Source organism: Giraffa tippelskirchi, chromosome 8, assembly GCF_054371585.1.
Source record: "Giraffa tippelskirchi isolate mGirTip1 chromosome 8, T2T-mGirTip1v1.2.pri, whole genome shotgun sequence".
NCBI lineage: Eukaryota > Metazoa > Chordata > Mammalia > Artiodactyla > Giraffidae > Giraffa > Giraffa tippelskirchi.
Genome location: NC_137282.1, coordinates 152,494,168 through 152,515,981, shown reverse-complemented (window position 1 = coordinate 152,515,981; position 21,814 = coordinate 152,494,168). Strand labels below are relative to the sequence as shown.

Here is a 21,814-nt window from a genome sequence, read left to right as displayed (position 1 = left end):
TCCCATGATATAAGTGAATTCTCTGAGAAGCTGAACCAGCCGGGCTCCAGCAGCAGGGAAAGACTTCATCCTTCCACCCTCAGTAGAAGGGCGAACAGCAGACGGAGTCCCAGGTGCATCCTCTGTGAAGACGGTCTACAGACGACCCATCCCTCCCCAGCCCTGAACCGGCCACGGTGGAGCAGCCACACAGTGCCTTGGCGCTCCACGTGAAGGAATAACGTGTGCTGTAAAGCTCTTAAGAGCTTAAGGAGAGATGAAGCTCTTAAATCCACAGCCCATTAAGCAGACACTAATGTCTGTGTGAAGTCCCCGCCAGGTCTGCTTAAGAGGATTATTTGTGTTTCATCCAAAGAAACCCCAATAGGCGGCTGAGAGAAAGCTTAGGAAACATGTCAGAGAGTTCCTTCATTTCAGCCCTCCACTGGGCACTGATGTTAAGGCTTAAAAAGCCATTTGTGGAACGAATGGGCAGCAGTTTTGATACATTATTTATTTTCGTTACTAGGACATACAGAGAGCTCCCTACGGGTAGGCCTGTTCTAAGTGGGTGACAAGTCGTCACTAATTTAATCCCCACAACAGCCCTACTCAGAGTGTTTCCTCATCCACATTGTACAGGTGAGGAAACTGAGGCACAAAAGGGTCACACCCTTAGTTTCTGTAACTCAGAAACTCCCATGTCTCCTCTGGGAAGCCTCCCAAATCTTCCGGCTGTGTTGTCATTCATGGCCCCACCTCACGTTGTGTGTTAAGTTTTATGGTACTTAATGTATTAATATCACTCCCTCCTTCTCCTCCTCCACTCCCCCACCAAAGACCTCCTTCCCCACTGGACCCTGAACTTCCCAAGGCCAGGGTCCCATCTTAGTCACCCCTTTCTTCTTATGCCCAGTCAGTGTTTGACACTTATTTGCTCAATGGAGCAAAACAGTACAGGTCCATTTATCTCTTATCTGATAGCCTTAGGGCCACGTTTGTTTTGAAATTCAGAATGTTTTTGGATTTTAGGAAGTTCAGTGCATACACTTTTACATATGACCACTGGGGGGATCTGGGACAGCAGCCCATAGTAAAATTCATTAACATTTCTACAGCTAAACCTATGAATGGCCACACTAAATGAGTAAATAAAGACCGTAAGTGAAGATAAAGACATCATCTGAGTTCAGGTGAGGGTTCACCAACAAGTGAACTATGAAGGAAACAGGAAAAGCATTTGGTTTTCAGAGCACTTTGGCTTCCCTGGTGGCTCAGATGGTAGTCTGCCTGCAGTGTGGGAGACTGGAGTTCGATCCCTGGGATGGGAAGATCCCTTGGAGAAGGAAATGGCAACCTACTCCAGTATTCTTCCCTGGAGAATTCCATGGACAGAGGAGCCTGGTGGGCTACAGTCCATGGGGTCACAAAGAGTCAGACACAACTGAGTGACTTCACTAAGGATTTTGGAACTGCAGGTAAAGACTTGTGGGCCTGTCTTTATAGAAAGGTCTCTAAGACAGCTGTGCAGACCTCATGGCATGGTCATACTGTGAGATGTCCCATTAAACCAGTGACCACGTGGAGAGTTGGAGGACACCTGGTGGAGACCTGGATCCATGGTGGGCGCCTGGCATACTGTACCCACTCAGGGAGCTGAGAGAGACAGGTGGGGGGATGAAAACAGCCCTGGTCTGAGGTTCAAGGGAAAGGGTTCAGAAGCAGCTCCACTCCCTTCAAGCCAGCTATTTTGGGAAAAGCATAAGACCAACTTGGCAGACACCCATGGACTGGTAAATGTGTCCTAAAAAAAAAAACAGTTCCATGCTTCACTGCTGGGTGATGTTGCACTTCTAATGTGCCTTTTGCTTTTTCAGATAAAGTATTAGTAACTTACTGTATCTCAACCTATGTGTTCCTCTTCAAGGGCAGCGATGATGCTGTAACAAATAATCACAGGAGTAGTGGCTCAAAACCACACAAATCATCTTATAGTTCTGGAGGCTGGAAGTCCAGAATGGGTTTCTCTGGGCTAAAGGTTTCCTTGCTTTTTCCAGCTTCCACGGGTGCCCCCATCTTTTGGCTCATGGCCCCTCCCTCTTTCTGCATGTGAGCCATGAGCAAGGTCTTTCTCACCCCATGTCACTCTGGCTCTCCAACTCCTTTCACTTGTAAAGAGCTCTGTGATTACAACAGACCCACTCATCTCACATGCTAGCAAAGTAATGCTGAAAATTCTCCAAGCAAGGCTTCAACAGTATGTGAACTGAGAACTTCCAGATGTTCAAGCTGGTTTTAGAAAAGGCAGAGGAACTAGAGATCAAATTGCCAACATCCAATGGATCACAGAAAAAGCAAGAGAATTCCAGAAAAACATCTACTTCTGCTTCATTGACTACACTAAAGCTTTTGACTGTGTGGATCACAACAAATTGTGGAAAATTCTTCAAGAGATGGGAATACCAGACCACCACACCTACCTCCTGAGAAATCTGTATGCAGGTCAAGAAGCAACAGTTAAAACCAGACATGGAAAGATAGACTGGTTCCAAATTGGGAAAGAAGTATGTCAAGGCTGTATATTGTCACCCTGCTTATTTAACTTACATGCAGAGTACATCACGCGAAATGCCGGGCTGGATGAAGCACAAGCTAGAATCAAGATTTCCTGGGAGAAATATCAATAACCTCAGATATGCAGAGGACACCACCCTTATAGCAGAAAGTGAAGAATAACTAAGAGTCTCTTGATGAAGATGAAAGAGGAGAGTGAAAAGACTGGCTTAAAACTCAACATTCAGAAAACTAAGATCATGGCATCCAGTCCCATTACTTCATGGCAAATAAATGGGCAAACAATGGAAACAGTGAGAGATTTTATTTTCTTAGGCTCCAAAATCACTGCAGATGATGACTGCAGCCATGAAATTAAAAGACACTTGCTCCTTGGAAGAAAAGTTATGACCAACCTAGACAGCATATTAAAAAGCAGAGACATTACTTTGCCAAGAAAGGTCCATCTAGTCAAAGCTATGGTTTTTCCAGTAGTCATGTATGGATGTGAGAGCTGGACCATAAAGAAACCTGAGCACTGAAAAATTGGTGCTTTTGAACTGTGGTGTTGGGAAAGACTCTTGAGAGTCCCTTGGACTGCAAGGAGATCCAACCAGTCCATCCTAAAGGAAATCAGTCCTGAATATTTATTGGAAGGACTGATGCTGAAGCTGAAGCTCCAGTACTCTGGCCACCTGATGTGAAGAACTGACTCACTGGAAAAGACCCTGATGCTGGGAAAGATTGAAGGCTGGAGAAGAAGGGGATGACAGAGGATGAGATGGTTAGATGGCATCACTGACTCGATGGACATGAGTTTGAACAAGCTCCTGGAGTTGGTGATGGACAGGGAGGCCTGATGTGCTGCAGTCCATGGGGTCACAAAGAGCTGGTCATGACTGAGCGACTGAACTGCATTGAACTGACCCAAATAATCTTCTCGTGGTAACATCTTTAACTTAATGACACCTGCGAAATCCCTTTGTGAGGTAACATATGCACCTGTTTTGGGAATTAGAGGACTTGGATGTATTTGGGGGGCAGGGAGGCAATATTCTCTCAACAACAAAGTTCCTCTCGCATTCCCACATCTAATGTGCCAGACACATGGTAGAGGCCTGCTCAGCTTTTATTCATTTATATAAACGTATATGTCCAACCATCCGTTTCCTCATCTTTAAAGAGACATAAATACATATAGTGAACCTCACATGAAATAACGCATACGAAAGTGGCCCCAAACTAAAAGGAACCCTAAAAATGTAGGTATCTTAGAGACTAATAGTAGGGAATACATACATCTATTTGTGAAAGAGCCAGGATATAAGGAAGAACAGCAAGATGCTAAGAGATAGCCATTCAATTCATTAAATCATAATGGAAAAGAGCCAGTAGCTGGAATATCTAAATCATGTCGTCTGTGGCCTTGAGGTAGTCCAGTTTGTGACACTATATAATTTAGTGTCCAAATTGTGGGGGGGGGGGCACCATTAATATTTCCTCTGGGACAAATGTATCCATCAAGACTCTTCCAGGCCAACACAACACTTGGGCAGCTCAGTGCGTGAGCCTTGGCTCTGGAGCCAAACTACCTACAACCAAGTCTAAGATCCACACTCAGAGCCCTGTGACCTTGGATGTATTATTTAACAGCTCTCTGCCTTGATTTCCTCGTCTGTAAAATGGTGACGAGAGGCTCAGATGAATTATTACATAAAGAGTACTCAGTGCCTAGGATACAGTAAGAGGTCAACAGAAGTTGGTGATCCTTACACGTCAAGGCCAGCCATACTCTAAATTTCCATGAATTTAGAGAACTCCTGGTGTGTTCCCATAAGTGCAGCCATAGGCCAACAGCTGGCATGGCTGAGCACCAGGAAACAAACCTCGAGGAGGGGTGACAATCTTTTCTTCGGTGCCTGCTTCCTCACACCCCCATTTCTGTTTCTCCATACTGGTTCCTGCACTCATTTTTTTTTTCCTGCATTTTTTAAACTTTTTATTTTATATTGGAGTATAGCCGATGAACAATGTTGCGATAGTTTCAGGTGGAGAGCAAAGGGACTCAGCCATAACCCTATACATGTATCCATTCTTCCCTACGCTCCCCTCCCATCCAGGCTGGCACATAACACTGAACAGAATTCCCCGTCTTGCAGCCGTTTTAGAATGCAGAGCTGTATGCCAGTCTGGGCTCCTACAATGCTTTGTCATGAAACAGAGCAAAATCCTTTGTTATCAGAGCAAGAGACAGAATGCCTGGGAGCTGACCCCCTCAAGCAGCAGCCTGAGCAGTGAGCGCGGCTATGTCCATTTGATAGAGGGGGTGATATTTCACCGCTAAGTCTAAACTTCTGCAGACTTTTCTGAGATTTCATTGTGCTAGTGCCATTTTGCAATGCAAGCTGCACAAAGATGTTCCCGAATCTATTACTTCTTGTCCCCTTCTGTCCTAAACAAAACCTCAACTTATTTCTTTTTCATTAATTTTTTCTTGGAGGATAGCCGCTTTACAACATTGCGCCAGTTTCTGCTGTACAGAAAAGTGAATCAGCTGTATGGTATACATATAAACCCCAAGTTATTATGTCTCAAAAGAAACATACTGCAAGTACAAACCACGTTTCTTTCTGCTGAACCTGAAATAATGATTACGCTGTTTACACAAGCTATAAAAATAATAGCCAGAGCCATTAATATTTCTTCAGTGCATACTATGTGTCAGGCATTGTTCTAAGCACATTCCGGGCACTTAATCCCCAACAACTCAGTGAAGCAGATGCTATTATTGTTCTCATTATACAGATGAGAAAAATCAAGCACACAGAAGTACATTCACTCCCCCCAGGATTCACATGCGTCTAGTAAGTGGAGGAGAGGCAGAAATGAACTCAGGCAGTCCTGCTCAAGCATACACCCCTAAAAGGGCAAACTCTGCTCCCTCTCATGCTGGGGAAGACAGACTTCTCTGGCTTGTCAGGGGCATCCTTGGATAGCACATCCCAAAGAACCAGCCCTTTGGGACTTCCCTAGTGGTCCAGAGGCTAAGAGTCAGTCCACTTTCCAAAGCAGGGGACACGGGTTCGATCCCTGGTTGGGGGAACTGCGATCCTACATGCTACAGCTAAGACCAATGTAGACAAATAAATAATTAGAAAATGAAAGAACTAATCCTTCATCTGTGTCTTTGCTATACCCTCCACATGGAAAGCCTTCACCTCCTTGTCCAGCGGGCCAGCTCCTACACACCCTGCACCCCTCAGCTCTCCTTCAGCCTTTGCCGCATCCCTGGGCACGCTACAGGTACTCAAGGCAGAGAATGAGATTTCAGGATGGCAGTTATCCCATAACTGTTACTTTTGGGGGGAGGTTGTTGTTTTTGTTGTTTAGTTGCTAAGTCGTGTCTGACTCTTTTGGGATCCCACAGACTGTAGCCCACCAGGCTCCTCTATCCATGGGATTTCCCAGGCAAGAATACTGGAGTGGGTTGCCTTTCCTTCTTCAGGGGATTTTCCCAATCAGGGATTGAACCTGCATCTCCTGCATTGGAAGGTGGATTTTTTACCACCGAACCACCAGGGAAGACAAGTATTAGCCTTACAAAGGGATTTTAAGTCGATTTTCTCTTTAGAATAAGCTCCTAGAGTTAGATCTAAGATATGATTTGATTTATAAAACTGCTACTTGCATTTACCTAAGATTAATTACATTATACAATGATATTCTGGGTGTTTGTGTGGACAATGTTGGAGCCCGGCTGCCTCATGCTGTTTCACTTAAATAAACCTCATGCATCTCAACAGAGGCAGGCTGATGTTTTCTTCAATCCAGTTCACTAAAGCTACACAGACTCTGAACCACCTGTGATCAGAGCCATCTGACCCTTTGATAAGGGGACCAGTTGCCCCAGACACACAGGAAGCTGGTGGGACATTGGGGTTTACCGTGGGAATTGCACAGGCCCCTTACTTGTTAATGTTGCTGCCTTCTTTCAGGCGCTCTCCCGCAGCTCCGGTTTTAGACACTCTCTCGCTGCCCGCCAGGTCCACCAAGCTCACCTTGCTCACCTTCTCCCCTGAGTTCTAGTTGTGGGAGACGAGAGAGAAACGATAGACACAGTGAGTGTAGAAACCACACAGATACCTACGTAGATGTCAGCACCACCACTGAAGCCATCTTGCTTCCAGGAGGCAAACTTGAGAAGATTTTAAATGGTAAGAAGAGTTCTTTGGACTAGCAGTTTTACGGTAAAAATTAAAGTTGGTGTGGTAGTATGGGACTGTGTTTTGTGGCTGGGTACCATGTGTACTGGGCTTTCCAGAATATATTCAGAAAGCTGGAGCTTTTATGCATCCATGAGAACATTCCAGGACATGAGGATTCCTGCACATTCAGGTCAAATCCTTCACTTTTTTTTTTTTAAAGTTATCTTTAGGTTGAATGTCGTGGTTTCCTCTTTCATATTCTTTAATGACTATGAGGTAAACCAGTTGTTTCTAGGGGAATTTCACTATGGAAGGATACATATTAAAAGTGGTATGGTGACAGCATCATGGTCTTTAGAGAGTTTATACAAGGATTCCAGTTTTTTAATGTTATGTATAAAGTTGTTGCTTTGTTTAGTCGCTAAGTCGAGTCCGACCCTGTTGCAACCCCATGGACTACAGCCAACCAGGCTCCTCTGTCCATGGGATTTCCCAGGCAAGAATACTTGAATGGGTCACCATTTCTTTCTCCAGGACATCTTCCTGACCCAGGGATCGAAGCCATGTCTCCTGCATTGGCAGGTGGGATCCTTAACATACAGCCACTAGGGAAGCCCTACATATATGAAGTAAGACCTAACAAATTACATGATATAAGTAGAGTAGCTGATCCAGTAAGCAGAAGAGCTGGCCTAACGTTCTCGGGAACCAAATCCAGCCACGGAACGGTTCACCCAGGCAGGTACTCTGAGTCCCTTCACTGTCACCCAAAGTTCTTCCCGATCGCTCACCCCAGACTGCAGGTCGTACAGCGTCTGTGTGATGACGATGTTGAACACGGCGTGGGAGCGGCTGCTTTCTTCATTCATGTTGGTTGCAGCTACTGTCCGAGACTTGTTTCCCTCAGACATCAATGACTCAATGTCCTAGAGGCAGGCACAAGAAAAACATTATGAGCAAAAAACCCCAAAGAACAGCGCCCTGCCCATTCGTTGGATGTATTAATTATGATGTATTCCATCACCACCCTTGCACGTAAACCTCTCTTCCACAGAGCCTGGTTCAAACTTCCACTCCCTCAGTGCTTTCTAGTGGATGAAATGTTTCGCCCATTCCTTTCAAATTGCAATTGTCTTCTTTCTCTGTTGAGTACCTATTTCTCCCTCTGCAAGTTCCTAAGGAGAAAAGAGCTAATATTTACTGTGTTCAGATACTCAATAGCGATGATGACCTTATTTTATTATGACTCTCTTGCACAGCTCTCTTCTGTATGATTATTAGCCTCCCTTTTCCAACAAGGGGCTTCCGTCGTGGCTCAGATGGTAAAGAATCTGCCTGCAATGCAGGAGACTTGGGTTCAATCCCTGGGTTGGGAAGATCCCCTAGAGGAGGGAATAGCTACCCACTCCAGTATTCTTGCCTAGAGAATCTCATGAACAGAGGAACCTGGTGGGCTACAGTCCATGGGGCTGCAAATAGTTGGACATGATTGAATGACTAACACTTTCATTCAGTGAATTTCCAACACTGTGGCTCTCCCAGGACAGGGAATTTTCCTTATTCAACTCTATACAACTTGCTTTAGAACAGCCGGAACCTAGGACTCTTAAACAATGTTTGATGAATATTACAAAAGAAGTATTTACCTGATCATACACACAGGACACTGAAGTTCATGGAGGTCAAATAACTCTTCCCACATCTAATAGGAGGCAGTTGTTTGCTTTTTAGTTGCTAAGGCATGTCCAACTCTTTTGCGACCCTATGGACTGTAGCCCACCAGGCTCCTCAGTCTATAGGATTTCCCAAGTAAGAACACTGGAGTAGGTTGCCGTCTCCTTCTCCAGGGGATCTTCCTGACCCAGGCATCGAACCCACATCTTCTGCTTAGCAGGCGGATCCTTTACCACTCAGCCACTTGGAGAGCCCAATAAGAGGCAGAATTGGATACAAATCACGGACGCCCCAGCTCTTACTAATAAGTGACAGGAGGAGACGGCCACTGGCCCCAGTGACGCTGAGCCAGGTGCCTAAGCAAAAGTGCTGACTTCGCACTTTCCCGCCAGAGGGGTCTCCGTTCATTTCCGGATCTCACTGATGACTGAGTGATGACTGCCCTTTATTTCTGATTTAAGCAGTACTAAAACTACCTACGTTTAAATGGCTGAAGAGAGTTACCTCGCAGATTAATTTTAGTTCTACTGAGTCTGAAGCGATGCAGGGACAAAGAACACTGAGATGGCGCTTCTGAGTAGGCGGATGTGTTTACTCATTTATTTATTGGCATTCTTTGGTAACAGCAGTTCCTTTCATGAGATTCCCACAGCAATGACAATAAAAGTACAGGCAAAATATCAAGCCAGGATGTGAGCAAGCATAGAAGTCAAGGAGTAGGAAAAAGAAACAGATCGGTCAACGGAGGGAGATCAATTCAGAAAAACAGAAGCATCAGAAGAGTGAAAGGTAACGCAAACTAAGATCGGAGACCCTGTCAAAGAGAAAGGGTTGAAATAACTACCAAATAGTGTTTACATCTGTCCAGAAGGACATCACTGGCAACCTCAGGCAGAAGAGTTTCAATAGAGTGTTATTCATGAAAATATTCAGCAACCTCAGGATGCTGGGCCTCCCAGCAACACTGCAAACCCTTCAAAACCAAGCAGCTTGAAGAGTGTGATTAAAAGCCTTTATTTTCTGTTTGGGGTGGTTGATACTGGGTTTCTGAGACCATGGATTGTAACAATATGCTATTAAGCATTCACATAAATATATATTCAACATGATCTATACACTTCAATTTACTGTCAGCTTTTAATGTCTTTTTATTTTTTTTAATGACACTTACCTCAAAACTAGTGACAGCCAGTTGGGATAAACCATCTACATATGGTCCCAAAACTTTATGCTCTCGAACTTTCAGAGACTGTCTACTCCTTCAAGAGAAAGGAAAAAGGAATGAATGAATCATACCCAACTTGGAGCTTTTCTCTCTAAAAAAAAGTACTTGCAAAAGTACTCAGAAATTAAGATTGCAATTTCAAAAGAATTTTTAATGATCAAAAACTATCTAAAAGCTACTTTACTTGGATTAGAAAAACAGCATGCCTTATGAGGAATGTCTTTTATACTCTGATTTCTATTTAAAGTAACACACTATTTTAAAAATTCCATCTCTACTCCCAAACTAAACAACCAGCACACAGAATACTAGGTTAGGCTAACTTGTTTCAGTAGATGAACTTTAATTTCACATGGGGTGGGGAGAGGGGAGCGAAGCAAAGAACAAACAGTACTGAATTTAACCTTTAGGCTATTTTATAAGTAAGCATATTCTCAATTAAGTAATGTCTTACAGTTTTAAGCAAGAATTGAACAATATTAAAATGTTTTACTTTTAATTTACCTTTTCAGATTAGGAGCACTGATTTATGCTGATCTGTGCTGACCATTTTATACAAAGAATGATGTTACAGGATAGCAGTTGTCTGTAGTTGCTGATATTTATCTTATATTGAGAACTGGCTCTGCTGGTCAAGATTTCAGGACTCTTGAATTTTTAAATGGCAAACCTGGTTTGGGACCCACTTGAAGAGCTTATCAACAGATAACTGAGACGAAAAGTAAAACTATATAATATATATTATGGCCATATTGCATTATGTCACATATTTCATGGCATCAGATACTGATCACTTTTCAGATCAAGAGTCCACGCCCAGCATCACTCCAGTGTGGCAAGAAGAAACTAAGGGTGAGCACATCCTAAATCTAGACCTCGGTCCCTAAAAACCTCTCAGTATCTTGATCTTAATCTCACAACTCCATAAAGCTGGTTTTACTAACTTTATTTTAAGCTTGAAGAAGGCAACATGACAATGAGCAATTCTGTTGTATTTGAAACAAGGGCAGACCGAGTACACAATTTCAAGAGAGCTGCCTAGCTGCCCATGCCTCCAGAACCTGACTCACTCCGTTTGCATAATCAGAGATTACTGCTACTCGTGGGCAAGAAAAAGTAAATCAAGCACAGTATCAAGTCCTTCTGATGGTGTCTAACATTTGGGATTCTTGTACACCACTGGGGGGAGTGTAAACTAGTACAACTATTTTGGGGAACAGTTTTGCAATACCAAGGCTGAAGGTTCCACAGCTTGTGACCCATAATTCCACTCCTGGATGCATTCCCTAGAAACTCCTGCATTTGTACACCAGGAGGAATGTATAGGAACGCTCAGGGAAGGACAGTCGTGGTAAAAAGTGGAAACCACAGGAACGAGAGGGGATAGAATAAATAAATTATGGTATCTCGTACAATGGAATACCAAAGAGCAGTAAAAATTAATGAATTATTACTTCATACATCAGAACAAACAAATCATTGAGGGGAAAAGTAGCAAGTTATCAAAGGACACATGTATTATGAAGCCAAGTAAAAACTGTGCAAAATTACGCATAGACTCTTAAAGAGAAGGAAGATAATGAGCAACATAAAAACGTTCCATTTATTAAGCCAAATGGTGAGCAGAATAGTCATTGATTTTTATTATTCTTTATATCTTACATGTATTATAAATGTTCTTTCATATGCATTACATAGTTATTAGCTAAAAGTAAAAACATTTCCAATGACTGGGTCACTTCCTTGCTATCCATAATTTTTATCTTATACTTCTGATTATACTCTTGATTATACAGGTGCTGAAAGCATTTTAAAAATATTTTTAATAACATGAGAAAGTATTCATCATATTATATAAAAAATTCAGGATACTGAATTGTATTCAGAGAAGAACCTCAACACACACACTACATATCCACTCCATAGATCTGAGACACCAAAATGCATAAAGTGTTAATAGCAGTTATTTTTGAGTGATGGCATTATAGGGCATTTTTATTTCTTCTTACACTTTACCTACTTTCTAAATTTTTATATATATTATTCTTAAATCAATAAAAATTTTAATTAAAAGGTAAATGGCCCTTTCCTTCCTCTGTGAATCAAACTCATCTGGTTTTTATCAACTAGTTTTTAAAAAATACAGATGCCTGGCTTCCTCCTGGGTCTGCTGAATCATCAGCCCTAAGCGAGGGGCTCAGGCCAGTGCCGCATTAAAAAGCCTCTGAGTGATTCCAATGTACACCCCCGGAAGAGAACGGCTTGTCTAGGCCGGGTTGCTTGAAACCTTCGACCGCTTTACCTCCAATTTAGAGCAGATGGAAAGACCCCTGTGTCATTCTTAACTCAAGGAATAAATATGAATAAACCATAGTGGCAAAAATACCAAAACAGTAAAAACAGTCGTCTAAATGGCATAGGTAAGCAACTTTATACATGAGCGTAGGATAAACTATGAATCCTGGGTACACCCACAGGCTTTGAGAAGCTGATGATCTCTCAGTAAACGAACTGAAACGGCAGTGGTGACCAAGGGCTTCAAACACATACACTCACTTGCAACTTTAACTTCAGAATCATTTAAAATTACTACCCCCGTTACAAGGTTCGTGTCAACCACTAACTTACCCTTTGGGGTCTAAAAGATCCCGGACTTTCTCATTATAAATTTCCATATAGGATACTTCCACTTTAAAGGTCTGTGACTCATTCTGCTCCAGAGAGATCCTTTGAAATAAAGCACAGCAGAGCCTTGGGATGAGGCCTCGCTGCTCAGCATTGCCCATCATGGAGAAGGATTTTCCTGAGCCTGGAAAAAGGTGAGCAGAAAGAGAGGAGGATGGAAGAGGAGGCAACGTATAATGCTTCAACCGTACAAGTGTGTCCTACACATCGGCCAAGGTCACACAGCAGAAGGAGACAGACAATCTGGCCCCCAGAGCCAGGCCCTCGGACACCAGAGTTACTATTCTTTCTATTACACTCCTGACCGCCAGTCTGACTTTCACTGTGAGACTCGGAGGGTATCTCCTTTACAGATGGATGTGTACTAATATAGGTGCTACAAATAACGTAATCTTTAAAAGTATATATAGTAAAAAGGAACTACTGTATAGTACAGGGAACTCTGTTCGAGATTATGTAACAGCCTAAATATGTATAACAATCATTTGGCTGGACACGTGAAACTAACACAACACTGTTAATCAACTATACTCCAATATACGACAGAAAGTTTTAAAAAGTGCGTAAATATCAATTATACATCAAGTAACATTAACATATTTTACCCACAAATTATGTCACACTTTTGAAAGTGCTTTGCTATATATTCTCCTTGATGTCCTGTGATGTGACAATAGGCAGTATTGTTATCATTTAATTAATTTATTCCAACTTTATAGTTGAAATAATGGGTTGCTCACAGTGTTAACTGCTGACCCACTAGTTTAGTTTTGTTTAATAACCTATCATCACTTCTATATCCTAGTGAAGTCCTCTGTATAGGATGATAGATACTAAGAGTTTTTCTACAGTTTTTCACTATAACATTTGTACTAAGAAACTGGTAATTATTTTCCTAGCTGAAATACAGGTTAAAACTATAATTTAGGAAAATGACACTTAATAGTTTGAAACTAGCATGCTCATTAACACTTAAATTACTTCATTCCACAACTGTTGAACCTCCAAAAAGATTACTTTTGATAATTTAATTCAGCTAAACCTGTGAAGTCAAAGCATTTTTCTATGGCTTCCAAAAGTGTTTTCTATTTCTATATTTTAAGAAATGCACATTTAATATCACTGACTGTAAAGAAGAGCAGCTACTCACCTGTCTGTCCATATGCAAAAATGCAAGCATTATACCCCTGAAAGGCTTTCTCAAGAATTCCTTCCCCAAGGCACTTGAAAACCACTTCTTGACCTAAAAAAACAAAAATAAAAAGACTGATTTTTCTTGACATATTTGTATTAGTAACTGAACCCCAGTCACTAATAACATTCTCTCAATCCAAAAAAGATGCTGAATGTATTGCATACCTACTATGTGTAGGGCTGTGGATTAAGAGCACAATGAATGCAATTTTATTATTTATTCTTCTTCACTATAACTCAGCACCTGGGACAACTTATCAATCTACCCACTGCTTCCCTCTAAGACATTTCTCTAGGTGTTCAAGGTTCCTGTCCATTGTCTGTGGGTCATATGGAAGCATCATTTGAATTCGGTTTAGTTCCTTTTCCTGAGTTAGTATGAAAGTGTCATTCAATATAAACTGCCTTGTCTCCCCACCTGGATTCTGAGCTTCTGATGAACAGGAACCATGTCGCCCACATCTTGATATGTGTGTGCACCTCTGCACCTAGCGTGGTGCTAAGTACATGCCACATGCTGAGAAAATGCTCATTGCTGGTAGAGGGGGTGTGCTGAGCACAGGTACCTCTTAACTGTGTTCCCATGGGGGTTAGGGAACAAGTTCTCATCTGTGAGTCTTTCTACAGCTCATTGCGACTCCTAGGGGTGTTCTGTCATGGACTATTTATGTCATGTAGTGCCCAGCTGAAGAGTAAAGGTGTGAAAATCTTTTTAAACATTTAATGAGGCATTTACTGCCTTTTATTTATTTATTTTTTTATTTACCGCCTTTTAAAATTGATGTCTTTCTAACACACAATCCCCACCATCAAGATAATTAAAATGATTTTCTCCTTCCTTTGTGCAGAAATTACTGGTTGAAGTACCTCTTTCCTCTCCTAGAGCCCCTGATTGATGTCAGTCTATGTAATCCTAGTGCCTAGTATGAAATGCTTAATAAATGTTTGTCCAGAGAATGTCATTTAATCTTTTTATCCAAATGACAATTCCTTTTACATTTGGAAATAATGCAATATAACATAAGCTCTTGGGTATATGTTTTTCTTTCATGCATCTGATTTTAGCAGTCTCATTATATTATGACATATCACAGCTGCAGAATGGGACTCAAACTAAGTGTAAACATAAAACAATATCTTCAATCATTAGGTTGGAAAAAAAAATCAACAGATGACAATATCCAATATAGCTGGACTGAAGAAATAGGTATTTTCATAAACTGTTGGTGGCAGAATGAATGAATGCAGTCATTCTAAGGAAAACCTCACAGGACCAAGAAAAAGGAATATCTCCTAGCTCTCTGGCCCACTATGGGGCATCTGCCCTAGAGACCCACTCCCCAAGAGACCCCAGTAAAAGGATGTTCACGCAGCGTTATTTATAATACTGAAAGTTGGAAACAAGTTAAATGCCAATTAGTAAGGGAGTAGTAGATACATAAAATGTATTTTATATGATGTAATATTTAAACACACCTCTTAAAAAAAACAAGCAAAACAAATCTATGTGTTTAAGCAATACTAGAATTCAAAAACATTGTTGAGTTTTTTAAAAAGTCGTGTTCAGACTGTACATATAATGTAAAAATTTATGTCCAATAGTATGTATGTGTGTTCTCTATGTGTGCTAAAGTAAAAGAAAAAATTGGATCAGAAGAAAATACACCAAATTTATATAAACTTATTCCTCAACTTCTGACTTCTACCAAAGAGGCATTTAAAACATGTTGGTGGAATACGTGGATTATTTTTTTTTTTTAGAAGACTATAACTGTAAGAGACTTCCTAAAAATAAGGGTTAGGAAGACTACCTAAAGACTATGTGTATGCACATATACACAAGTACATGGAGAAGAATAAAGTACTGTCAAAATCTTATCCACTAAAGACACATTTCCAAAATTGTCTTTATGCTATAGTTAAGTATAAGAGTCTTGTGCTCATTAAGAAAATATCTGGAAACTGGAGCCTATTATACAGAGTGAAGTAAGTCAGAAAGAAAAACACCAATACAGTATATTAATGCATATATATGGAATTTAGAAAGATGGTAATGATGACCCTACATGCGAGACAGCAAAAGAGACACAGATATAAAGAACAGACTTTTGGACTCTGTGGGAGAAGGTGAGGGTGGGATCATTTGGGAGAATAGCATTGAAACATGTATATTAGCATGTATGAAATAGATCACCAGTCCAAGTTTGACGCATGAAACAGGGCACTCAAAGCTGGTGCTCTGGGACAACCCTGAGGGATGGGATGGGAGGGAGGTGGGAGGGGGCTCAGGATGGGAGACACATGTAAACCCATGGCTGATTCATGTCAATGTATGGCAAAAACCACTACAATATTGTAACATAATTAGCCTCCAATTAAAATAATTAATTTTTTGAAAAAGAAAATATCTTACCCACCCTGTTGCCAATCTTTCATATCCATTGATATTTTTTACTCATACATTTGCTCAAAGGACTTTCCTTATTCCACATGTATTCCCAAGGCCCATGCCAAAACACAGGCTTAAATCTGGACCTGAGCCCTGTAGTGCCGAACATAGGGGAACGAAACACAGCTTCTGCTCAGGCTTGTGCAAACTGATGGTGGTTCCTCGCCAGGACCCAAGTGCCATCGAAAGCCTTCAAAAAGCACTGCTTTCCTGGCACAAACAGATGAATGAAGCAATCTTGTTTGATCTTCCACACTGGCTAGCCAGCCCCCAGAAAGGGAGTGGGGTGAGGGTGGGGACAAGATGCTTTAAGACTTGGCTGGATCAAACATCCTGACCGTAATTCATGATTTTGACTCATATTTAGTAACTTGAAAAAATAAAATTAAAAAAGCAAGAACGTGACTTGATGAAAAGGACTTAACTGTGGAGAAGCCCTGTGGTCAAAGAGCTTTTACTCTGGTTTCACAGAGTTTAAAGTCATTAACTCATCAAGGATTTATATCTGTTCTTTTATCAGGGAGTGAGATGGAATACTTTCTGGTTTCTGCTCTGATGCTGCTGCTGCTAAGTCGTTTCAGTCGTGCCCGACTCTGTGCGACCCCATAGACGGCAGCCCGTCAGGCTCTGTCAGGATTCTCCAGGCAAGAACACTGGAGTGGGTTGCCATTTCCTTCTCCAATGCATGAAAGTGATAAGTGAAAGTGAAGTTGCTCAGTCGTGTCCGACTCTTAGCGACCCCATGGACTACAGCCTACCAGGCTCCTCCATCCATGGGAGTTCCCAGGCAAGAGTACTGGAGTGGGGTGCCATTGCCTGCTCTGATGCTGAGTAGGCTGGAATTATGAGGGATTATTTTTTCAATGTTTTTTTCAAGGCCAGGTCACGAGGTTTCATTTACCTTTTTAAACCTTTTTAAAAGGCCTTTTTAAACCAAAGATCATTAACAGAAAAAAAAAAACAAACCCAAACCCAAGAATGAATGCTATAGAGCTATATGAAACAGGTTTATGATGAGTCAATTGATAAAACAACAACTCAGGGTATGTAAACTAAAATTGCACTAAAAATAACAAATGATACAAGAATGTTCCAGTAAAAATACAAGAATAAATTTCAGCTTGACCTATTTTCAAATTATCAAAAATATTAAACAGGATATGAATTAACCTATTTAACCTGTATTATTGCTGTTGTTTAGTCGCTAAGTTGTCTGACTCTGTCGGCCAGTCTCCTCTGTCCATGGGATTTCCCAGGCAAGAATACTGGAGTGGGTTGCCATTCCTTCTCCAGGGGGAAGAGGTCTTCCCCACCAACGGATTGAATTCATCTCCTGCTTAGCAGGTGGATTCTTTACCACTGAGCTGCCAGGGAAGCCCATTTAACCTATATACCTTTATTATTTATGTTAAGAAGAAAAACTAATTGTTTTGTCAACTGCTCTGTTTGCAATACGATTTACATATTCTATCTATATCATTGAATCTGTGCAATACCCAGATATGGTAGGTATAGACTGTGATCAATAAGGAGATAAGGGGGCCACTAAGAAAGAGTAAGTCATTTGCCCAAGACATGGCCACCAGAGAGAGACAGGACTTGGGTCTATGGGTGATGACTCCCAGATGGACTCCCATCCATCAGTGACTCAGGCTGCAATGACACTGGAAATCAGTTACTCCCATCTCTGGTTTCCATGGTAATTTTTTTTTTTTTAAAAAAAACAAACTCTCAGAACTCATTACACTCCAGTACTTTTTTCTCCCATATCTTCCTACACCATTGAATTATGAGCTCCTTTGAAAACAAGAGCTGTTTTATCTTAGCAGAGTACCTGGCACACAGTGTGCACTCTTCTTTACGGAACTGTCCCCGGTGACACTGCTGTTCTCAGATTAATGTGTATTTTCTTTTTCAGAGGAAACTTTTATTTAAATACATTATAAACATAGCATGAGTAGACTGTACATGGAAGCTGAAAAGCCCTCGGTGCTACCCAGATCCTTCATCATCTGTCTAATGTGTATTTAATTGGGGGCCCCTTTTCTCGTTAGTGATGACAAAGGTTTCAAAATACTGTTTCTTGAACTTAAAAAAGTTAATTGTAGGATTTACACTTTGATCAAAGTACAGCTGTTTCTGAAATTCCAATGAGCCCCAAAGGCCACAATAGTCTTTGTTGAACAAGGCGCTAGGGTGTGAACACACATGTCAACATCATCTGTAACTACTAATTGAATAATTTTGATAACAGATTTTACTGATACCCACATTACCTCCTAGTCATTAAAACAAAATCTATGTGACTGAAAAAATAAATCAGTCTCTTTGATGTCCACTAAATGTATACGTAAGTTTTCCAAGAAGTCAACGTCTTTCAGTTAAGCACTTAGTTACATTTGACAGACAGAATGTAATTCAGACTTACTGTATTTAATAAAGTTTTGGTTATAACTAGGAAAGGAAAAAAACTGGAAACACAAAATGGAATATGAAAACGTAGAAAACAATTATACTCTGTTTCTGAAAAGAATCTTTCTTCTTTCTGCCTTTAAATAGCTACCCCAAAACACAATTTATAAAAGGGTAAGTACAAAGAACCATATTGTCAAGTTCATGGACTTTTACAAATCTAAGCAAGGCTGGATTCTAGTGAGACTAGAATCCATTTTATCACTATGGCTTCATGTCTCGAGGGAAATTTACTCTTAAGACAAGAAATAATGAACACTTTCCCTGTTCTACAAAAATACATCAACATTACATTTTTTAATAGCCCCGCTTAGTTTCCACTGTATGCTATACTGAGGCAGTTTCCTATTAGAGATACCCAGATTGTTTCCTTTTTCTTTTTTTCTGCAATATTTATCCTTACATATCTTTATTTATCCTTACATATTTATACTTACATATCCTATTTATCCTTACATATTTATCTATGTACACTTTTCTATTAATTTTACCAGGCAAAACTCCAAAAACATTAGAGCAATGCAAGAGTCTTTTTTTCTACAACTTCAACAATTCTATTATCATTCTTTCTGGTTTTGATTAACAGAAAAAGCAAGCTCCTTGCTTTGTTAAATTAAAATTTTCCTTTCCTTAGTTTATTGTCCATTTGTATTTACTCTTTAGTAAATTGACTGAGTCCTATGTTTACTTGTATAAATCAATTGGTTTTTCATTTAAAAATGCCCATCATATATTAAGGATATTAACCTTTGGTCTGTCACATGTTGTACATATTTCTCCCAGTCTGTCATTTACCTTTCAGTCTTGTGTTGTTCTTTGTCATATAAAAGCGTTTGGTCTTTCATATTCAAATCTCTTATCTTTTCCTTTATGATTTTCATTTATGGTATACGTTACACTTTCAAAATCCTTCTGGATTATCATTACCCCAAATTACACAGCTATTCATGCATCTCTTCTTCTAGTCTTATTTTGGTTTTCCCAGTTTTATTTCCAAACTTGAATGCTACTTCTTATCAGCTGTGTAACCTTGGGCAAGATCTCCTTTAGTAATAAAACAGGAATAATACTTGCTCTCTTACTGAATTACTGGTGTGATTTAATAAGGCAGTACAGTAAAGCACTTACCATAGTGTCTGGCCATTGTAAGTCCAGAATATATTTTAGCTAATATCCATAATTAATATCATCTCTTAAATTTTTAACCAACTAAAACTAATTTTGGTATAAAGATGGAGGTGCTCATCTAATTATTTTTCCTTAAATAGCTCCTCCATCTTTGCAACAAATCTGTGAGACAATCCAATCCCATTTTAAAGATAAAAGACACTTATTCTTAGAAAAAAAAAAAATTAAAGGAATCATTTGTTGCTATTTCTCTAACGCCTCTAGAGGTCCCACTTTCAAAGTTTTATGATGGTGTACTCACATGTGAGAGAAAAAAGGGGGCATGTGAACAAGCAGGTGTGTGTGTTCTGGTTCACTATGAGAAGAGGAAGAAGGAACAGTATCATTAATTATTCAGAGAGGGCTATGCCAACCCAGGTTGTCCAGTGGAGGAAAGATACTTGCTATTTTTTAATAACATTAAGATATCTCAGAAAGGTACAGGGAAAAAAGCAACTTAGTAAATCATATCAATAAAACTAAACAAATATTCTCTACAGAGCTCCTCTTATTTTTTTTTTTTTTATTCTGGTGCCTTTGTAGCTCTATGAATCCCTGGCAGGGGTTATACTTAATCAATTCTTCCGTTTGGTGACTTTCAGTCACCACTGGTACAATAAACAATTATTTCAAAAAAGCCAAGACTGTCTCCCAGAGCCTAAAAATTCCATGTAGGTGCTACACACTCCTCTGCCCTCCTCAGCATAATTAGTTTTCCATGACACATGAACAGTGGCTACACATCACTCTGTGATGGACAGAAAATATTAACCATCAAAGACCCTTACACAGTCGAGTAAGGAGAGTCTGGTTTATCCAAAAGACTGAAGGTGTTTGTTTTTACTTTGTTCCATTCTAAACACAGGAATTCCTTTTTTTCAGTACAGGGAAAGGCAACTTGCCCACTGCTTTTAGAAGCTTAGTTAACTAACAACAACAACAAAAAAAGGAGCTGCTTATGCTGGATGGTGGGAATCGGGGGATCCATAAAAGATGCTCTACTTCAATCCTTAACATTTCCTAACTCCAGTTCACAAATGGAATGAAGTGCCCTTGTCTAGGAGAATGAGTGTCAACCCAGAAGGGAAAAGCCAGAAGTCCCAAGGGAAGCAGAAGGATCTATGAGAATTTCTTTCTATCCCAGACAAGCCACACGTAGGCACAACTTGGTCCAACCCAAGAGCCTGCGGCTTTTCCGCAGGACCCCTGCCCAACAGGAGACAGTTACTCTGCCGATGCCAGCTCCATGCGCCTGGCACGGGGAGTCCACGGGGCAAACCTGACCTCACTTGTTCGGAACCATGACCAAGATGCCAATTTCCTCTGTGGGGCTTGTGATTAGACGCCTATAACCATGTGGACAAGTCTTAAAACACAGGCATGCCCGCAGCAACCCACAACACAATGTCAGAACGGTAGAGAGGGCTCCTGATTGGAATTTCTGCAAGCCAAGTCACAGAAGACCTGACCCACCCAGCTGTGAGTCACACATGATACAGAGCTCTACGATGTTAACACCCTGAGTCTCCACACTTGTGCATAACCTGTCCCTCTTGGGAATAGCAGCAATGGCCTCAGAGCTACCAGGCATGTGCACTGGGAGCTAAGGAACCAAGGGAATTCTCTCTATAGCAGGGCCCTGGTACCAAAGGATAGAGGAAGAGAAACCAGGGTGGGAGGGAAAGTGCATAGCACGCATACCCCAACTCTTCACAGTGGCTATACTCTGGGAAAAGGGAGAACAAAATAAGAAGGCATAACCTTGGGACTTTCTAGTGGTCCAGTGGGTAAGACTCTGAACTTCCAATGCAGGCTGCAGGTGTTCGATCCCTGGTCAGGGAGCTAAGATTTCACATGCCAGGCGGCGTGGCCAAAAAAACCCCCAGAAACTCAAAAAGGGCATGTGCATGCATGCCTAGTCACTTCAGTTGTGTCTAACTCTTTTGCGACCCCATGGACTGTAACCCACCAGGCTCCTCTGTCCATGGAGTTCTCCAGGCAAGAATACTGGAGTGGGTTGCCACATTCTCCTCCAGGGGATCTTCCCAACTCAGGGATCGAACCCGTATCTTCTGTGTCTCCTGCACTGCAGGTGGATTCTTTACCACTGAGCCACCAGGGAAGCCCCAAAGAGGGCACAACCTTGTCTCATTCACAATCTGCATGAATCAAGCCAGCCTCACACAAATCAGGGCTGACTAAAGCACTCAG

At 41.1% G+C, this 21,814-nt stretch overlaps 1 protein-coding gene across 25 annotated transcripts in view; it reads right to left on the bottom strand.

Moving 5' to 3' along the window:
• Positions 1-21,814, bottom strand: part of KIF13A (kinesin family member 13A) — a 198,443-nt gene that overhangs the window by 70,837 nt on the left and 105,792 nt on the right. For 23 of the 25 annotated variants that reach the window (XM_081518112.1, XM_081518124.1, XM_081518129.1 and 20 more), the window contains 5 exons: positions 13,472-13,564; positions 12,265-12,445; positions 9,583-9,670; positions 7,529-7,663; positions 6,502-6,614 (listed from right to left, as the gene is read on the bottom strand). In XM_081518112.1, the coding sequence (XP_081374238.1) occupies positions 6,502-6,614; positions 7,529-7,663; positions 9,583-9,670; positions 12,265-12,445; positions 13,472-13,564 (610 nt within the window). The remainder of the gene's footprint in view (positions 1-6,501; positions 6,615-7,528; positions 7,664-9,582; positions 9,671-12,264; positions 12,446-13,471; positions 13,565-21,814) is intronic. The other 2 variants (XM_081518110.1, XM_081518118.1) reach the window with 1 other exon arrangement.